This window comes from Pyrus communis, chromosome 12 (assembly GCF_963583255.1).
Source record: "Pyrus communis chromosome 12, drPyrComm1.1, whole genome shotgun sequence".
NCBI classification, from domain to species: domain Eukaryota; kingdom Viridiplantae; phylum Streptophyta; class Magnoliopsida; order Rosales; family Rosaceae; genus Pyrus; species Pyrus communis.
Window position 1 is genome coordinate 4900162 of NC_084814.1, and position 20113 is coordinate 4920274.

Here is a 20113-nt window from a genome sequence, read left to right on the forward strand (position 1 = left end):
CACACCATGGTGCAAGGACAACATTCATCTCTACCACTATGGTAGATGGCTATTTGTAGTTAAGGATGAGCTGAATTGAGAAAATGTAAATTGTTCAGTAAAAAATTCCTACATATATGTATTATGGGAATTTAAGTGTTAACTCTTTTATGTATGTATTATGAAATTGTACCTGTTAATTTTGTGTGTGTATTTCATTAATTATTAAAATCATATATTTTAAGGCCTTAAAGTATTTTATAGAAAATTATTATCTTATGCATTTTTTTAGTACAGTGACCTTAGTGGGGACCAAAATATTTTATTATTTAACCAGAGTTATTATTATATCAAAGATATATTTATTGAGGTTTTAGTATAGATACTTAATTTTTTTTTTTTTTAATGGAGAACAATAAAGTATTTCGAGTATTATGAATTTGACAATGTTTAAATGTGACATCCCACATCGCCTAGGGGAGTGATTCTTAAATGTATATTCCCATCCCTACCTAGCATAAGGCCTTTTGGGAGCTCACTAGCTTTGGGTTCCATGGGAACTCCGAAGTTAAGCGAGTAGCGCGCGAGAGCATTCCCAAGATGGGTGACCCATTGAGAAGTTCTCATGTGAGTTCCCAGAAACAAAATCGTGAGGGCGTGGTTGGGGCCCAAAACGGACAATATCGTGCTACGGTGGTGGAGCGGGCCCGGGAAGTGGTCCCCCCCGGGCCGAGATGTGACAAATTGGTATTAGAGCCTAACCCTGGCCGTGATGTGCCGACGAGGACGTCGGGCCCCTAAGAGGGGTGGATTGTGACATCCCACATCGCCCAGGGGAGTGATCCTTAAATGTATATTCCCATCTCTACCTAGCACGAGGCCTTTTGGGAGCTCACTGGCTTTGGGTTCCATGGGAACTCCAAATTTAAGCGAGTAGCGCACGAGAGCATTCCCAAGATGGGTGACCCATCGGGAAGTTTTCGTGTGAGTTCCCAGAAACAAAACCGTGAGGGCGTGGTCGGGGCCCAAAGCGGACAATATCGTGCTACGGTGGTGGAGCGGGCCCGGGAAGTGGTCCTCCCCCGGGCCGAGATGTGACATTAAACCTCAAGTGGCAAAGTTTGAAAACTCAAAGAGAAATCATAAACAACAATAACAGCAACAAACCTTATTCTACTAAGTGAGATCGATTGTATGATGAATCTTCAAACGTCATTGCACTTCTCATAATCGTTTCTTCTAACCGGTTCACGTGTCCAAACCATTATAACTGATTTTCTCTCATTTTATCTTCAATTACAGCCACTCCTACTTTACCTCGGATATCCTCATTATTAATCATATCATTTCTCCCATGCCCACATATCTAACGAAATGCTACACTCATTTTTTGAAATGTTGCTTTTTGGCCGCCCAACATTTTGTGCCATAAGGCATTGCTGGCCTTATTGCCGTCCAATAAATTTTCTCTTGAGCATTAGTGGCATACGACGATTGCACAACACTCGATGCACTCTTCTACTTCATCCATTTGGCTTGTATTTTATGTTTGTGATCTCCATCTAATGCTCTGTTATTTTGCAAGATAGATCTAAGATAACGAAAACATTCACTCTTTGATACTTCTTGATCTCCAATCCTCACCCTATCTTACTTGAGCCCCCGTTCTCACTAAATTTACACTCCATATACTAGTCTTTGACCTACTTATGCAAAGACTTTTAACTTCCACCGCTTCCAGCCAAAAGTTAAGCTTCCATCTTGTTTCATCTTGTCCATTAGTTAAGTTTGATTCATTTAATTAAATGATTAGAAATAAAAAAGAAATTATGAAGAGGCTAAAAATAATGCGAAAATCACTCCGCCTATGTACCCCTTCAATTGCATGTTAGACAAAGTGGAATGAGTAGAGTCCATCAAATTCAATTGAAAAGACTTCTGCTGCAAAGCAACGCTATTATTTTATGGCCCTTTTGAAATACGAATTGGACATATTAATAAAATAATTAAACTCACTGGAGTTGGCTTTTACTATCTCAATTAACAGAATCACACAGACGCCAACAAACAATACCGAACTAGAAATTCCAGACATCATAGAAATTCAACTTCTTCAACGGTAAGGCTTTACAAATAAGGGATGGTTAAAAATGTCTATCCAAAACTCATACGTGAAAATCAAGAACCAAAGTATAACCTCAATTAAAAGACGACCTGCTATATAATCACGTCCGACAAATACACAAAACCACGTCGGAAAAATTAACCATCCTCAACCATCCTCGATTTCTGTTAGAATAATATCCTTTCGAGAGGAATGAATTGACAACAAACATGCTGTAATGCGTTTTAACCAAAACTAGGAATGAACTCGCTACGACCAATTCAAATTGTTGGATTGATCGGCCTTATCAGTAAAATGCTTACCCCTTACCCCTAACTGGAAAAATGGCCCCTAGGTTAAAAGAAACTTGACCAGGCTAATTTCATTTTGTTAATGTTTCCAATATTCCAAGATCATATTTTCATTCATTTAGTTCTAGTCAAAAGTAAAAGTCAAACCTAAAAAAACCCTAAAAAGGCTTTAAATATTCCAAGATCATATTTTCATTCATTTAGTTCTAGTCAAAAGTAAAAGTCAAACCTAAAAAAACCCTAAAAAGGCTTTAAAATTACATGGTATGGTGAGTACGGTCATACCATTTTCTTTCCTGTAAAAAGGGCAAAATGGCACTCTCACAGTTGATTGGCTTGTGACCTAAGGAACAAGGGCTGAGTAGAAGCCATGACCGCACAGCCTAGTCTCCCAAAGGGCAAGAGGTGTTTTCAAAATTCCATACAGCCCTACAATTACTTAAGCCAAATTTTCAACTACCACATACTTCATTTGAAATTGGATTAGAAATTGGATTAGAAATTGGGAAGAAACGAAGGCAAGGTAAGAGAAGCGTGTTAAGTGTGGCGGTCACACGATATAAATACTCAGTAGCCAGGTCAAAACCCATTTTATAATCAAAGAAGTAGTAAAACTTGTAAGTACACTATGTACTTCGTTTATATTCATATCAAAGCACGGTTTTTGAAACAGTCAAAACTGATAAAACGCTCTTGTAGGAATCATCCTAAAGCTACACATATTCGTACTACAAAATCATCTCACCTAAGCTTCAAGGGGGCCGCTGTAGATGCTGGGTCTTGGGTCTTGACTCTTGGTTCTTCTGGTCTGTTTCCAATTTCTTTTGTGCTTCTTTCTCCGCTTCTGTTTTCTCAAGCAAAGCCTGCTGATGCATGGCTTTCATCATCTCCTTCATTGTCCTCTCCTCTCCTTCAAGTTGCGTTTTCATAATCATCTCAGCCTCTTTGTCAATCGGCTTGAAGTACTCTTCAATTTGAGCCTCCTGGTACATCAGCAGACAAAAGGACAAAAACAAATTAAAACAACATGACATTCTACATTGCTGGGATAAGCATCTGTTTAAAAGCAACAAGTATATTTGGGCCATATTCCCTAATGTTTCCGAAGGTTAACTTGTGAATTGTTTCCAAATGGCCTCACCGCCTCAGCAATGACAATAAAACTTACAGTTTCTTCCAGCTTCCTATTTAAAGTTTGCATCTCCTCGACCATACGGCGAACCTCCGATAATATAGTTTGTTCAGGAATCTTTCTTAAGGCTAACTTCCGCGCAGTTGCCTGGAGAGAGACAGTCAATAAATAAAAGAAATGGGGACAGTAAATTAGTACTCAAAGCATTAAGGCAACAAATGCCACAGATAATGTGAAAATCCTATTTACTAGAGGCAGTGAACGCTAAACCTGAATAAGACTAAAGCGACTGGGGAAAGAAAAGAAGGTACAAACCAAAGTAAGATATCCATATATAAGCTATTACATGCTGCTTAATTCTTAAGAAAAAATTCCATCGTAACTTGCATCTATTGCATATATTTTAGAGCTCGGAAAGCAAATATTATGCTTCTGAGTGTAATCAAGTTGCTTGTACCTGACTGATGAGCCAAACACTTTCATTTTCTCAAAATGCTTCAATAAGAAATTGGTGTACAAAGATGTGTTTCAATTGCTCCTCCATAATTAAAGTCCCACTTATTCTGCTGAACTTTTATCTTATCACCAAAAGTCAGACAGAATATAAACTCAGGGTTTAGGAGTAAAATTTTCACCTTTGTATCTGTATGTCCCTTCATCCTTTTGACGGTAACATCGTGGACACACAAGACAGCCAAAAAGTTTCCAGGGAATTTTCATAATCATTTGCCAAAGTACTTGAACAAGGTAAGCCTATATTACAGTAGTACATTTCCTGGATGAAAGAATGCCTAATGCCTATGCATTTGCAGTTTCGGCATTAACCTCTATGTTCAAGGGGTCTTTTTATCAGAAATTTATTCTATCACATTAACCGTTTCCAGAATAAGAAGCCAAGGAAAAAGAGAAATAAATAAACCAAGGGGAAGGGGATACAAATGGTGGCACTATTTCAGAAAGTAATGAAGTCTCAAACAAAGAAAGTCACGGAAGAAAAATCAAAATACACATGCTTCCCTCACACAACCAAAAAACACATCTTTGAATGCGTATGAAATGCATATCTAATAATTTTCTTCCAAAATGCTCATAATTTTGGGTGCACCTTATGTTTAGTCCTGATCTAACAAGAACCTAAGATAAAGACCTAAGTTAAGGTTATGAATCTCAGCTATTTACAAACGCCTGACATGTACGTACATCACCGGGACCGTAGGTCCTTATTGGATCTGGAAAAACAAACAAAAGTACTGTTTTCCCATTCTCCAATATGATTAAACCAACCGACGCATTTCCAACAAATTTTCAACTCTCCTTGCTCCATCATATAACTCTCCCACATTCCGTTCTTATTTAATTGAATTCATTTCAATGCTCATTTCAGCAACCAAACACCGCCTAAGCGATGAATTCTAGCACTCAAAGAAAAGGAACAATATGAACTCAACTCACATGTCCACAAAGATTGTCATCATACTTCATCTCAGCCTAATAATCTCCACATAATATGCCCACCATTTCATACAATTACGGAACAAAAACAGCGTCGATCGGACGGAAATGAAAGAATAACAAGAATTTCTCTAACAGAAGCTTAATTTTTACAAATGCAAGATCAACAAATAAATAAATAAAACTGACCTCTTTCAGGGGCTTTTCAACCTCCAACCGAAACGATCGGATTCTCCGTTCTTCGTAGCCGGAAAGAACCCTCGCATAGAACAGAGCTTTCTTTCCGAATTCAATCAGCTTATTCATAATTTTTCACTCTCTCATCCACCTCTTAACGCATCGATTTCAGCTCAAACGCAATCAAATCTTAAATTTAGGGCATTCAAAGCATCCTAATGGACCGACAATCAGAAATATATACTCTTTGGAATCAGAGAAAATTCGGAAATTCAGTCGACGTTTCTGACCTTTACGGGCGGCGGAGCGGGAGCAATGGCTGGCTGTTTTGCTGGAGGAGACGGAAATGAGAGGAAGCAGAGTAGGGCTTTGTTTGGGCGTCTGTGGGAGATGTGCTGTTTTCAGTTACAAGACGCACACCCGGGGGGGGGGGGGGGGGGGGGGTGGGTGGGAAGGGTGGGTGTTTAAGTCCATTTCTATGCCCAAACTACCTGTTATGCCTCGTTACACAGACGGGGGCAAAGTTGGAATAGAATTTCATATTCCACCGTTGAAATTTCCAATCTCAACCCAACCGATTCCGAATTCAAATTTCACAAAAAAAAAAAAACAAAAAACAAACAAACAAACAAAAAGGGGGAAATTGAGATAGATTTAGAATGTGAATTCTTCTTTTTTTTTTTTTTTTTTTTTTCCAAGTTAGCCAACTTATTTTGAAATAAAAAAAGTTCTGAAATATTTCGTTTTATTGAATTCTTCTATTCAAGCGTTTCGAATTTTTGTATTTTATTGCTAGTTTTGAGTTCATTATTTTCATATTAATCATATACTTCTATATTAAAATGGTTAAAACATACTTATACACTTTAAAAGTAACTGAATTTATAGATAAATATATGCCAAATATTAAAAATGAACAATAAACTTGATGTATAAAACAGTTCAATATCTTGTAAATATACCCATCTGTTTTATGTTACCTACGTAGCTAACCAATTACATTTTGTCACCTTAGAAAGAAAAAAATAAAAAAATAATGAAAAGAACTTGAAAATTTTGAATTTTTAACGATAAGGACATAATAAAAGATAAAGTGAATAGTATCAGGATTGACTTTTTAGTATAAAAATGTAATTTTTCATTAAAGTAAACATTACCGGGAGGTTGTCGTTAAAATTCCCTAGAAAAAAAACGTATCTGCATTGCACATGGTAGATTTTTAAGGGTATCTTTACTACTTTAAAGGCGGAACAACAAAATCCCTACAATAGATTTAGTCCCGGGCAGCGGCAAATCATGTTTCAAAATCAATTACCCGACAAAACATGAATAGAGTGTCCGGGATGAGTCCGGGCAGATCATGTTTCAAACAAGTGGACCCATTAACGAGTCCATCTTAGCCTACGATACCTATTAATGACCTGTTAAGATTATATTTTTTAATTGTATACTTTCAAACTCGTCATTCATGAAATTCAAACATTCTGACTTGCAAATAAAAAACAACTGTTAAATCGTAATACTAAAAAAATTGTTATTAACACTTTAAAATACTCCCAAACTTTCTCTATTTGGCCAAAAAAAAAAACACTTATACAAATGTAAAATAAAAATTTTGAAGTGCCAATAATAATTCTAGTACTAATCGACTCAATTAAAAGTTAGGTAGTGTTACATGCTATACCATAACTAGTGTCAACAAATTTGCGAAATCTCCCAAGACTACAGGGCGTCGTAAAATTTCATAATATAAATCACTACTTCTGACCATCTTCATCGTAAAATTTGAGTCTTGCGAAATCTGGATTTTCGCTACGCCCACGCTCAATTGCTGGACGTGGCGAAAATCGTTCCATAAGGACTCGGAAGTTGGAAACCTGCTATACCACCAAACAAGTAGTGCAGATGGAGGAGCTAGCCAGTTTATTAACACAGCACAACAATAAACTTGGTCACGAATTAAAACGATGTCATTCAAAACAGTACGTAGAAGTTTAACGGCAGCAACACTAGACAACCACTATCAGTCTACCACCCACCAAAGAGTAGGGAATATATCAACTACACATTTTGTTTTTGAGGTCACCTGGAAAACTCTACATAGACAAGTGATGATCTCATTTTGCATTTGCTTTGCATCACCAGGGTTACAGGAGGAGCATCAATCCTTTCTTTTCTTCTTCTTCTCATTCTTCTCGGCCGAGTTCTTCAACTGCGGTAAAGAAACGATAGCCGTTTTAGTTAACAGGTCTATTTAGCCTAACAGATAACATCTGACAATATAAAATAGAAAACAAGACCGAGAGGAGGATTTTGCTCTTAAAGCATTAACGAGAACTTACCATGATAGCCAGTATACGGACGAACACAGCAACAAAGTCAGTGAAAAGCGTCAGGGCATGCTTCACATAGTCCAGGTCACCATGGTGCGCCTTCTCAATCATTTCCTGGGTGTCAACTACCATGTAGCCCACGAAAATCAAAAGCCCGAAATACAGCTGCAACACAATTTCAGAGAGCGATTAGATAACTGCATATATCACCCTGTTTTAGCTTTTATACGCAAAATGTAGCATTGCCCATCACTCACATGACTAATTGATAATTCCTTACCTCAAACTTGAAAAGAGCTGCAGAACCCCCAAAGACAGAAGAAGCAAACTGTAACCAGATTAGTATAGAAAGGCCAGAAGAAAGCAAACCCCCCAGGTAAAGGTATTCCCGGCGCCTTGCCAACATGGCTGCTGCTGAGAAACAGCCAAAGGCCAGAGCAGTTCCTCCAAATGCACTCATCAAGACACTGCCTCAAAAGAAAACAACAAAAAATCACGACTTTTGTTTAGAAATGACTACATACGGTCACTTCTTTCTTAAGAGATAGAAGTGTCGTTTCATTTCATGCTACTCAGCTCGAACATTCAATCAAATAAAGAAAACAACTGCTAACACATATGTACCTTGGGTTAATCTCAATGGCCAGTTCAATTAAAGGCCCAAGAGTAGCCCCCATAAAGAGACCAGCGGCCATCAGTAGAGAAACCCTCTTCTTCTGCTCAAAGAAAAAAACACAATACACGAAAACAAATAAAAAAATTGCGATAACACAAATACATAACTGCAGGAAGATGAAGAGAGTTTATTTAACAAATCCTACCTCTTGATAGGTTGGTGTGCAGAGTAACCACACCATGCATCCAGTGCAAGAAAGAAAGGTGATCATGCCTCCGATATTCCACAGGATATGCAGGTAGGCTCCTGCAGCTGATGCAATCAGGGTGCAGCACAAAGTGAGGTAGACCTGCAAGATTTAGGCTACCAATCAGTAAATCAAAGTTGGTATGGTTTGCACGCAACCACAAAATCCGGCAAACCAAGTTCCCCAGCCAAAACCATCCAATCAAAGAAAGTCAAAACCAGTAAAATGGGAAAATTCACACATTCCACTGTCATTCGAGTAATCAGCAATATCATAACATCCAAGAAAAGCAACTTGACAGAGAAAGAAGAACACGGGAGAGCCCTGCTCTTTCTGGTTTCTCGTTTCCACCACAAATAACAAATGACAAATGACAAATACCATACAATGTTTACACACAAATAACATACAATAACAAATAACACCCGCAGAAGCTATGAATCTCTTTTTCTGATTCTAGGTAACCAAACGAAACCCTAGATATCAAAATCAATACATCCAGCACGATTTTTGCAGCACATAATTGTAATTATCAAGAGAAATTGAAGGGGAATCAAAACCCTAGCAGTTCTCGCTCCACGCCTAAATTGTTCAGTCTAGTAGACAAATAGAGAATCAAACTAAGAAAACAGAGCAAAATAGAATGAAACTTTCTCTTCTTTCTCAATTATTTTCTCGACAACCAAACAGAAATAAACGGAACTAAAATTCACTTCCGAGAAAGAGGAATTCGTACTACCACGCCTAAATTGCTCAGTCTAATACACAAACAGAGAATAAAACCTAGAAAACAGAGAAGAACACAACGAAATTTTATCGGCAACCAAACAGAGTCCAAAGAAACTGAAATTCCCTTCGGAGAAAGAGGAATTCGTACCAGTTTGAGATGATTCTGAACGACGGGAGAGATCTGACGGAAATTCTTGAGAGACTCGGAGGCCCAGCGGTTTCGCGAAGGCGTTTGAGAATCGAAGAAAGACGTGAAGGCGTCCATAGTTGCTTGGTAGGCAAGAAAGGAAGAACGAGCAAGCAAGAAAATTTGCAGAGAAAAAGTGGGAAATTGAAAGCGGTTGCGGGACGGGGATGTGGAATTTATAGGGCCCTCCCTCGGGTGACTTGATTTCCTGGAAACTTCTAGTTGTTGCAGCGTTCATTTACCGTTCTACCCTTGTAGTGGGCAATGAGATGAGATCCATAAATTTTTGCGATCCAAAAAAATGGCGACTCTTGTAAGTTGAAATAATGTTATTTCTTAAATATTTTAAAGAAAAAAAGAAAAGTGTTATTGGCAGTTCAAAAATCACATTCTACACTCCTCACAAGTGTATTTTTTTTCTTCTTAATATAGAAAGTTTAAAGTTTAGAATGAGATTTTTAGAATAATAATAACAATTCTCTAAAAAAATTACAAAATATTCATGTGTTTATTTTTGGTTTGGCCGATGGAAGATGGAAGTTGCGAAATGAAGTTAATTTGTCACAACCCGTCCCAGAATTTTAATTCCGAGGACGTGAAGTTATGAAAATGCCCTTAAACGGGACTAAGGGGCGTAAAATATGTTGTAACTTGATGATTTGGGGATTGGGTAGGATCCCACCTCCCTCAAATCTCTCCCTCATTCCCGTGCCTTGTCTCTCTCTCTCTCTCCTCCCTCACAAATCTCTCATTCTCTGAGAGTTCTCTCTCTCTCCTTCGAACTCACACAGACCACCCACAAACCACCCCAAAACTATACCAACGAAGGATCTAAGACCACCATCATTCTCCTGAGGACCACACGAACACGATGGTACCAATTTTAGGTGAGTTTCACTTCGGAAAACATGGATTTCAATTTCACTGTGCGTGTGCACTGTTCATGCACACGTAAAACTTGATGTTTTCTGGGATTTTGAAGCTTGTAGGAAGCTTGGTGAGGTCCTAAGGAAGCTCGGAGTGCTTCGTTTGAAGGATTTGGACGTCGGGATCACGAACTGTAAGTCCGGCCGAATTTTCGTATTTTTGGAAAAGTTTGATTCCGTTGTTTTTAGGCCCTAAAACTAGTCCAACGTGGTAGATTATGATTAGGGCTTCATTTTGGTATAAATTACGTGAAAAATGGACATAGGAACACGGAGAATGACAAGTTCAAAGTTTGGCCGGAGCTGTCGGGGCTTTTTCCGGCGAAACCACGGCGAGTTAGGGGTCGAGACAGGTATGGATGTGTTCGTCTCGTTAATACCTTCATTTTGATATATAGTACGTCGAAAATGGTTAAGAAATGAAGAAGTTATGACACTTTGAAATTTACCCAGAAATTCCGGCAAAACACCATCTCCGGCGAAACCAGTCCGGCGACGCGAGGAAGAAGACGCGCGCGTGGGCAGCGCGTGAACAGTGGGCGTGGGGGCGCGTGAGAGCTCCAAATTGAGTTCTGAAAATTGTCACGCGTTCGTGACGTCGTGTAGATCACCGTGGTATATTCATACACCTAAATTGAGCAACGTATGAGAAAGTTATGGACGAATGTTTGGTGTATGTGCGTCAAATAACGTCAATTTGGTTACTTTTTGTATAGGTGAAAATTATACAGAGAAAGAATGTAACCAAGCTAGGGGAGGTTCAGGGACCTACGAGACGTCGATGTGATATGTGAGTGGGCAGTTATTTTTCAGTATATATATATATATATACGTATGCTTGACGTATTTCCCAGAAACGTATTTTAAAAGAAATACGAATTAATTATCCTGTCATATATGCATCATATTTTAATATGTGCATTACCATAATTATGCATACTGTTGCATGGTGCTGAGGAGGCCCAGGTAAGCTACGATTGAAATACTATCATCACATGCATTAGTAGTGGCATACATTTATATATGTGTATTGGTGCTGTGGACGCACAGGTAAGTGCCAGGTAAGTGGTATTCATGTTGTTATGCAGTAGTAGGTTGAGAGGATTAGAGAGCTCATAATCTGCACCCCCGGTGTTAGTGCTCCCGTCCAGGGCCAGGGCACAGCCTTCACGTGTATGTTCACCAGCACCGCATGCTCGTCTTGGATCCAAGTTAGGTGCAAGCCTGTCGTGGAGACCACATTAGGTGGTTCCGACTTGTAGGTGACCCGCGATTTATCGCACAGCTTCACGTGATCGTAGCACTAGAGCATACATATATATTACACCCAGCTTGTCGTGCAGACCACGTTAGGTGGTTCCGACTCGTGTGCAGATTCAGTGATTGAGTTGAGCGTGGAGCTCTAAGTGCAGCGGTACATGTCACGTTAGGTGACTCCCGGCTGCCAGATTATATATTGTGATGTGATTACGCTTGAGCATTTACATTTATTATGAGATTCTATTGTGGCATATTCTCAAGCATGAATGGCATATTGTGAGCATGAATGGCATATCATGGAACATGATTGACATATCTATACATACGTATATATGTTTATTTTCTGGGAAATTATACTTGTTTTACGGCGAGGGGTTACAAAGTTTTGAGAAGTGTTTAGAATTGGAAAAGAATTGTTTTACTGACCCACTCAACTTTGTTTTGCGCCCCTCCAGGTTCAAGAATTGCAAAGGTGTGGTGACTACGAGGAAATTCAACGGAGTTCTGACAGAATGGACCAAATAAGGACTCACCTTCGGGTGTTGCATTTTAGAAGTAGTATATTTTAAAGCTTCCGAACTGTGCAAATGGTTACGTCACTCTCACGTGACGGCCAGCATACCCTCCTTCGGGACGGGGTGTGTCAGTTGGTATCAGAGCCTAGTTTCAATCTTGGACATCTTGAGAAGTTCTAGTGAATTCTGTCAGAACTACACCGCCTCGTAGCAAACCACGTAGTTAGAGGAATTTAGTCTCCCTGATTTAGCTGTTAGGGGAAACTATTATTTTGGTGATTCAGTATATTATCAAAAAGGGACATTTTAAGATGGGTTATGAGTTGAATTTGAATCACCTTACGAAATGATGAACCTAAGGGAGCAAAGCGATGGCTTAATCATTTGGAAAAGACGTTTTGGATTATACAAGTCAAAGGAATCTTCCTTTTGACAGAAGGGTTGAGACGACTACCTGGTTTGAGTTATGAACTTGTATCCTGGTGGAAACAGGAGTATAATTCGTTGTCACCGAAGGAAACAGCCGATTGAGAATTGTTTAAGGATTTGTTTAAAGAAAAGAATTATTTCCTTTGGCATCTTATGATGGTAGAAAGCAAGAGTTTGCAAATGTGAGACAAGGAAAGCTGACGATCAATGAGTATTATAGAAAGTTCTCAGACTTGCCTCGTCCCATTCAAATATTGCTGCTATTTTGATTGAAGTGTTATATTGTTTTAGGCTGGGTGGCATAAGGCAATGGTATTTTGGGTGACCACTATCCATTGTAATTCTTATCAGGAATATACAAGATGTTGTTGAGCCTTGAGGATTCTGAGAACATGTTCAGCGAGAGTAAAGAAGAATGATAAAAGAATGGGAATCAAAAGAGGACGATAAAGTTAATGATTCGTCATATCAAGAATATAGAAAGATTCGGAACTTCAAAAGAAGTGAAGCTAATTCTAGTTCTTTTGGCAAAGGTTTTAATGCCATTGATCAGAGGTGAAGTGATAGATGTATTGGTAATCCCAGATCTCAGAGACAAGGTGATTTTGGTAAAAGAAATGTACCTTTGGGCTGTAGGTACAATAATGGACACCTTTGAGAATGTAGGCGAGAAAGCAGTGGACGCTTTACAAGTGGATAGATGGGACATAGAACTGCAAATTATGTCCAAAGCCAACAGAATCCCTAGCAGTCTTCTTTGCCACAACTAGCGCCGATCCAGCAAGTTCCTGGATTTATTAATTATGGTCAGTTAGGCTGTGGTGTACATGAAAGAAGTATTTACACTAATAGAGGTTGTGGGAGACAACAAGCCCAGGGATGTGTTAACCACACATCACTGCAAGATACTCAGAATTATTTGGATTTGATTAGGGGTACGATAATTATTCTTAATGACTTAGCTAAAGTCTATTTGTTGTTAATGTAGAAATATTACGTTATTATTGTTATTGCCTTGAAAGTAGTAAATAAACGCGGTTGAGACGTGTGTATGTATTTCCTAATGAGTGGCAAAATAGTAATATTACACCCTCGAGAGTTGTTGCTTACTTATCGAGACAACGATGATTTATCAGTATTGCGGGCTGCAGACCGTAATATTAATAACTTATTCGTGGATTCGTTAAGCAAGTAAACCGATAGGTTATCCTATGTTAGTATCGTACTTATTCAGAGTGCTCAGTATTAGTAAAGTATGTATTGTTGCTAGCTACTTTTGTTCCATTAGATTGTGGATTTCGATGTTATTCTAGAGCATATTATGTTATATACATGATATGATGAGTTGATTATGAGCTATATATGCAGCCGAGGGCTGAGTTGATTAGAATGAAAGAGTATGAGCTATGTTTATAGCCGAATGTTGAATTGATTATATGTTATTTTCCATCGGTCTGGATGACTAGAGATTACTTTTGTAAGTATGCAAAGTGGAGTGAGGCAGGCCGTTATTTATGTTGTAAGAGCAAAGAGATTATTATCAAAAGGCTGCCAAGGATATTTATATCATGTGGTGCTAAATGATGTCACTTCTAGTAGCGTGGAAGAAGTGGGAGTAGTCAAACATTTACCTGACATTTTCCCTGAGAATTTACCTGGATTGCCGCCAGTCAAAGATGTAGAGTTCACTATGGATTTGTCTCCAGGTACAAACCATATATTATAGAATGTTGCCTTTTGAATTAAGAGAATTGGAAATTGGTTGATAAAGGTTTTTATTCAACCTAGTACATTACGTTGGGGGAACCCTAGTTTATTGGTGAGAAAGAAAATGGACGTTAAGGCTGTGCTTTGATTATAAGCAGTTGAATCGAGTAACAATTGAAAACCGTTATTCGTAACCTCACATTGATGGTTGTTTGATCAGCTTCTAGATGGTTGTATATTTTCTAAGTTTGATTTGAGGTCTGGATATTATTAGTTGAAGATTATCGGTGAGGATGCCCTTATGATAACTTTCAGGACTCGTTAAGGTCATTTCAAGTTTTGGTGATGCCATTCGGAGTGACGAATGCATCTACTACTTTATGAATTTGATGAATAAAGTATTCCAATGATATCTAGACCAATTTTTTTGTTGTTGCTATTGAAAAGATTGATAAGACTAGAGCAAAGTATGCTAAACATCTTAAATCGGTATTGCAAAGATCGAGGGAACGTCGATTGTATGCTAAGTTTAGCAAATGCCAATGCTGGATGAATCAAGTAGCATTTTTGAGATATGTTATATCTGCTTCAGGTATTCAAGTGAATTCTTAAAAGGTAGCAGAAATTGAGAATTTAGAATAACCACGAGCCGTAATTGAGATTCGGAATTTCTTAGCTTACCAGACTATCTTGAATGGTATTGGATGCATGTTGATGCAAATGTTAGGGTGATTACATACGTTTCACGACAAAAGGAACCTCATGAAATGAATTACCCTACTGGTGATTTGGAAGTCATGATTACCATTCTTGCTGTGAAGTTATGAAGACATTATATTTGGTAAGAATGCAAGATTTTTATGAATCCAAAAAGTCTCCAATATCCATTACTTGGAAGAATTTTGATATAAAGCAGCGAAGGTGGATTGAATTGTTTAATGAACATGATTGTACGACCAGGGTGATCGTAAAATTGTTCTAGCTGATGCACTTGGTGAGAAGACTGTGGTAAGAGTTAATGTCTGGCACGCTTGCCAAGATTGTCTTCTTGTGGATTGGAAATCAACTGAAGTAAAGTTGAGAATGGAAGATTGAGAAGAAGTTGTAATTGCTAATTTTCAAGTTAAGTCTTTTTAGTAAGGTCGTACTCAAGACTCAAATGGTTAACGAAGAAAATTAAGAATTAACCAAGGCAAAGAAAGAGGGGAAAAAGAAAGATTGCTGAGTTCGAGAATAGGATGGTTATGATTGAACTTGAAGTGTTAGTTGATCAATGTACCAAGTTAGTACATTTACTCCAGTGTTGAGTAACAACCACAGTGCAACAGTACTTATATGTTTTATGGAGAAAAGATTTGGGTTACGGAACTGCTGAGTTTCTTAAGTATATTGGTTGCGCAGTTTCCGATGTAACGCCATAAGGACCATGAAATGTGTCGATTTTTGTTGATTTGTGGAAGAAATGCTTCTGGATAGAGAAGATTCGTTCACGAAAGAGTTTTGGTAGGCCCTGAAACTATGGATGAGTTTTTTTAAAGTATTCAGGTGATTAAGCTTAACCTGAGAGTAGCCAGGAATTGCAAAAGAGATTAATAGTTGAACATGTCACTAATCGAGTGTTTAACGTAGATGATCTTATAATTTTGAAGTTTTCACTTTAGAAAAGTATGATTCGGCTTGGAAAGGAAAGCAAATTAAGTCCTAAGTACATCGGACTTTATGTGATCATCGAAGAGTAGGTGAAGTTACTTGATTTACTTCCAGAGTTATTGTAAGAGCATGATGTGTTTCATGATTCAACATTTTTAGAAATTTCATCACGAAAAGAAATAGTGAGATTTGGAAAGGAGACAAAATAAGTCTTAAACACATCAGACCGTTTTTGACCACTAAAGGAATCGATGAAGTTGCATACAAGTGGTGATGTCTTCAAAATTGGCTAAGGTGCATGATGTATTATATTTCGATGTGTTGTCACTAGGTGGCAGATTCGTCACATGGAGTTCCGGTGCAACTGTTGAGAATTAATCCGGATTAAACTGGTTGAGGAACCAAGGACGACTTTGGATTGGAAAAAGAATGTATTGAGAATTAAGACAGTGTAATTGGTAAAGAATTGGTGAAGAAAGCATTCAGTGGAAGAAATTACGTGGGAGAAGGAGAATCGGATGAGAGAGATTTATCCGAAGCTATTGTACGAGTTTAGATGATTAGTTGGTTGTTGGAATTTCGGGGACGAAATTCTATAAGGAGGGAAGGTTGTCACAACCCGTCCCAGAATTTTAATTCCGAGGACGTGAAGTTATGAAAATGCCCTTAAACGGGACTAAGGGGCGTAAAATATGTTGTAACTTGATGATTTGGGGATTGGGTAGGATCCCACCTCCCTCAAATCTCTCCCTCATTCCCGTGCCTTGTCTCTCTCTCTCTCTCCTCCCTCACAAATCTCTCATTCTCTGAGAGTTCTCTCTCTCTCCTTCGAACTCACACAGACCACCCACAAACCACCCCAAAACTATACCAACGAAGGATCTAAGACCACCATCATTCTCCTGAGGACCACACGAACACGATGGTACCAATTTTAGGTGAGTTTCACTTCGGAAAACATGGATTTCAATTTCACTGTGCGTGTGCACTGTTCATGCACACGTAAAACTTGATGTTTTCTGGGATTTTGAAGCTTGTAGGAAGCTTGGTGAGGTCCTAAGGAAGCTCGGAGTGCTTCGTTTGAAGGATTTGGACGTCGGGATCACGAACTGTAAGTCCGGCCGAATTTTCGTATTTTTGGAAAAGTTTGATTCCGTTGTTTTTAGGCCCTAAAACTAGTCCAACGTGGTAGATTATGATTAGGGCTTCATTTTGGTATAAATTACGTGAAAAATGGACATAGGAACACGGAGAATGACAAGTTCAAAGTTTGGCCGGAGCTGTCGGGGCTTTTTCCGGCGAAACCACGGCGAGTTAGGGGTCGAGACAGGTATGGATGTGTTCGTCTCGTTAATACCTTCATTTTGATATATAGTACGTCGAAAATGGTTAAGAAATGAAGAAGTTATGACACTTTGAAATTTACCCAGAAATTCCGGCAAAACACCATCTCCGGCGAAACCAGTCCGGCGACGCGAGGAAGAAGACGCGCGCGTGGGCAGCGCGTGAACAGTGGGCGTGGGGGCGCGTGAGAGCTCCAAATTGAGTTCTGAAAATTGTCACGCGTTCGTGACGTCGTGTAGATCACCGTGGTATATTCATACACCTAAATTGAGCAACGTATGAGAAAGTTATGGACGAATGTTTGGTGTATGTGCGTCAAATAACGTCAATTTGGTTACTTTTTGTATAGGTGAAAATTATACAGAGAAAGAATGTAACCAAGCTAGGGGAGGTTCAGGGACCTACGAGACGTCGATGTGATATGTGAGTGGGCAGTTATTTTTCAGTATATATATATATATATACGTATGCTTGACGTATTTCCCAGAAACGTATTTTAAAAGAAATACGAATTAATTATCCTGTCATATATGCATCATATTTTAATATGTGCATTACCATAATTATGCATACTGTTGCATGGTGCTGAGGAGGCCCAGGTAAGCTACGATTGAAATACTATCATCACATGCATTAGTAGTGGCATACATTTATATATGTGTATTGGTGCTGTGGACGCACAGGTAAGTGCCAGGTAAGTGGTATTCATGTTGTTATGCAGTAGTAGGTTGAGAGGATTAGAGAGCTCATAATCTGCACCCCCGGTGTTAGTGCTCCCGTCCAGGGCCAGGGCACAGCCTTCACGTGTATGTTCACCAGCACCGCATGCTCGTCTTGGATCCAAGTTAGGTGCAAGCCTGTCGTGGAGACCACATTAGGTGGTTCCGACTTGTAGGTGACCCGCGATTTATCGCACAGCTTCACGTGATCGTAGCACTAGAGCATACATATATATTACACCCAGCTTGTCGTGCAGACCACGTTAGGTGGTTCCGACTCGTGTGCAGATTCAGTGATTGAGTTGAGCGTGGAGCTCTAAGTGCAGCGGTACATGTCACGTTAGGTGACTCCCGGCTGCCAGATTATATATTGTGATGTGATTACGCTTGAGCATTTACATTTATTATGAGATTCTATTGTGGCATATTCTCAAGCATGAATGGCATATTGTGAGCATGAATGGCATATCATGGAACATGATTGACATATCTATACATACGTATATATGTTTATTTTCTGGGAAATTATACTTGTTTTACGGCGAGGGGTTACAAAGTTTTGAGAAGTGTTTAGAATTGGAAAAGAATTGTTTTACTGACCCACTCAACTTTGTTTTGCGCCCCTCCAGGTTCAAGAATTGCAAAGGTGTGGTGACTACGAGGAAATTCAACGGAGTTCTGACAGAATGGACCAAATAAGGACTCACCTTCGGGTGTTGCATTTTAGAAGTAGTATATTTTAAAGCTTCCGAACTGTGCAAATGGTTACGTCACTCTCACGTGACGGCCAGCATACCCTCCTTCGGGACGGGGTGTGTCATAATTAATGTTGGATTATTTCTTTTTGTTGGAGAATTAATGTTGGATTAAAAAATAAGAATTAAAGTTGGGTCCAATTTGTTGGAACTTAATAGAAGAAATAGCGTTCGGGTTGAATTCTTGTAGCTTGCAGTAGTAATATTGTTTATAATAAAAAAAATAGAGCAAAAATTTAAGGCCTATTTGTCGGATTCCCCTAAAATTATAAATCTACTCCCCAAACTTTAGTTTCAGTCAATTACCTTATGAATTTTTATTCATGGCTAAAATTATCTGTCATTTAACACTACGGTCTAGTGATATTCATATTCACTTGTAAGTGAGAGGTCTAAGGTTCAATTCTCGCCAAAGGCGAATTTGAACCATATTATTGTTAGTTTATTGTGAGGCTAAATCCATCCGTTAGTGTAGATAATATCATTTTAAAAAATAAAATAAAATAAGTCTGCAACTGTGGGTCATGTGGGTTGAGGGAGGAGCTGAATTGGGTATGAACTTGGAGTGCTAGTTAGGGAAGGGGGTGGGGTGAATTTGAACTTTGTAAAAATTATTTATGTATAAAAATTATAAACTAAGGAGATCGTTTAGTCATTGAATTGTATAAAAACAAAATGAATGAATGGATTCACTAAAAAGAATTAAAAACCGTCTATCTATTTGCAAAACTTAATTGATTAGAAGACCTTATTTTTAATTAATTTTTTTACAGAGATAATCTTTACATAATAATTTATAATATGAACCGTGTTAATTATAATCATAAAATTCAGTAAATCTCACACAAACTATTTTGAGGAACTCCTCAATCATAAGGAGTCAAGCCTCTTTGTAAGAATTATGTGAAACAATTGCATTGAATTGTTTAATCTTTGGATTACAAAGTTCCTGTACTCTCATCGGGACTTATGAAAAACAAAATAAAAATGATGATATTTGACCCATAAATTTTAAACTATTGGGAGGGAAAAATAATAAAAGAAGAGGAATGTCATTTTAGCAATTATATGCGTTATGGAAGGGCATATAGGGAAATAGGAAAGACAGTTCCAGTGGATACTGGAGTCTTCCGCGTGGATTGGTGTTTTGACCCGACTCCATGACGACCGTCGAATCTAATTCAATTTGTTGTCAAACGTGACATCGCTTTCTCACTAAGCAAAATATCAAACAGGGAATAGCCACGAAAGCAATGCATCCGTGAAAGGGACAGGTGTCCTTCCTGCCAATCGAATCTTGCCACATCAGCAACATGACGTGGCGCGTTCCCATTTGTATGATTTCGTCACCAATTTAGTTCTTGACCAACAAAACAAATTCAACTAAATTTTGCGTCATAAAAAAAATTCAACGAAATTTGGTTAAGGAAAACGATATGTAATTAGTAATTAGAAGAACACCAGTCCCCATTAAGAGGTGGACGGTTTAAACCGAACATTGAGTCAAATGCAAATGTCTTATTTACCAAGGTAATCTGAAA

The 20113-nt window shown here is 38.5% G+C and overlaps 2 protein-coding genes across 4 annotated transcripts; both read right to left on the reverse strand.

Moving 5' to 3' along the window:
- Window positions 1–2950: 2950 nt before the first annotated feature.
- LOC137711426 (WEB family protein At1g12150-like) lies at window positions 2951–5565 on the reverse strand. 3 transcript variants are annotated; one of them, XM_068450667.1, is made up of 4 exons: window positions 5446–5565; window positions 5168–5344; window positions 3563–3673; window positions 2951–3377 (listed from the first exon to the last, which is right to left on the reverse strand). In XM_068450667.1, exons 2-4 carry the CDS (start codon window positions 5282–5284, stop codon window positions 3147–3149), a joined length of 459 nt encoding a protein of 152 aa, XP_068306768.1. In that variant the 5' UTR covers window positions 5285–5344; window positions 5446–5565; the 3' UTR covers window positions 2951–3146. The 3 variants fall into 3 exon arrangements, with proteins under 3 accessions (XP_068306768.1, XP_068306767.1, XP_068306766.1); XM_068450666.1 differs by having other exon boundaries at window positions 2952–3377; window positions 5168–5370; XM_068450665.1 differs by having other exon boundaries at window positions 2952–3377; window positions 5168–5559.
- Window positions 5566–7024: 1459 nt separating this feature from the next.
- Window positions 7025–9422, reverse strand: LOC137710887 (bax inhibitor 1-like). Its single transcript, XM_068450042.1, has 6 exons — window positions 9229–9422; window positions 8310–8453; window positions 8113–8204; window positions 7769–7955; window positions 7498–7653; window positions 7025–7367 (listed from the first exon to the last, which is right to left on the reverse strand). Exons 1-6 carry the CDS (start codon window positions 9343–9345, stop codon window positions 7317–7319), a joined length of 747 nt encoding a protein of 248 aa, XP_068306143.1. The 5' UTR covers window positions 9346–9422; the 3' UTR covers window positions 7025–7316.
- Window positions 9423–20113: the final 10691 nt, after the last annotated feature.

Coding starts and splice junctions, on each gene's coding strand:
- LOC137710887 (XM_068450042.1), bottom strand. CDS start 9,345: ATGGACGCCTTCACGTCTTTCTTCGATTCTCAAACGCCTTCGCGAAAC. Junction 7,956..8,112: donor GCCATTGAGATTAACCCAAG/GTACATATGTGT, acceptor CTTTTGAGGCAG/TGTCTTGATGAGTGCATTTG. Junction 7,368..7,497: donor TCCGTATACTGGCTATCATG/GTAAGTTCTCGT, acceptor TCTTTACCGCAG/TTGAAGAACTCGGCCGAGAA.
- LOC137711426 (XM_068450667.1), bottom strand. CDS start 5,284: ATGAATAAGCTGATTGAATTCGGAAAGAAAGCTCTGTTCTATGCGAGG. Junction 3,674..5,167: donor TTGAAAAGCCCCTGAAAGAG/GTCAGTTTTATT, acceptor GTCTCTCTCCAG/GCAACTGCGCGGAAGTTAGC. Junction 3,378..3,562: donor ATAGGAAGCTGGAAGAAACT/GTAAGTTTTATT, acceptor CTGATGTACCAG/GAGGCTCAAATTGAAGAGTA.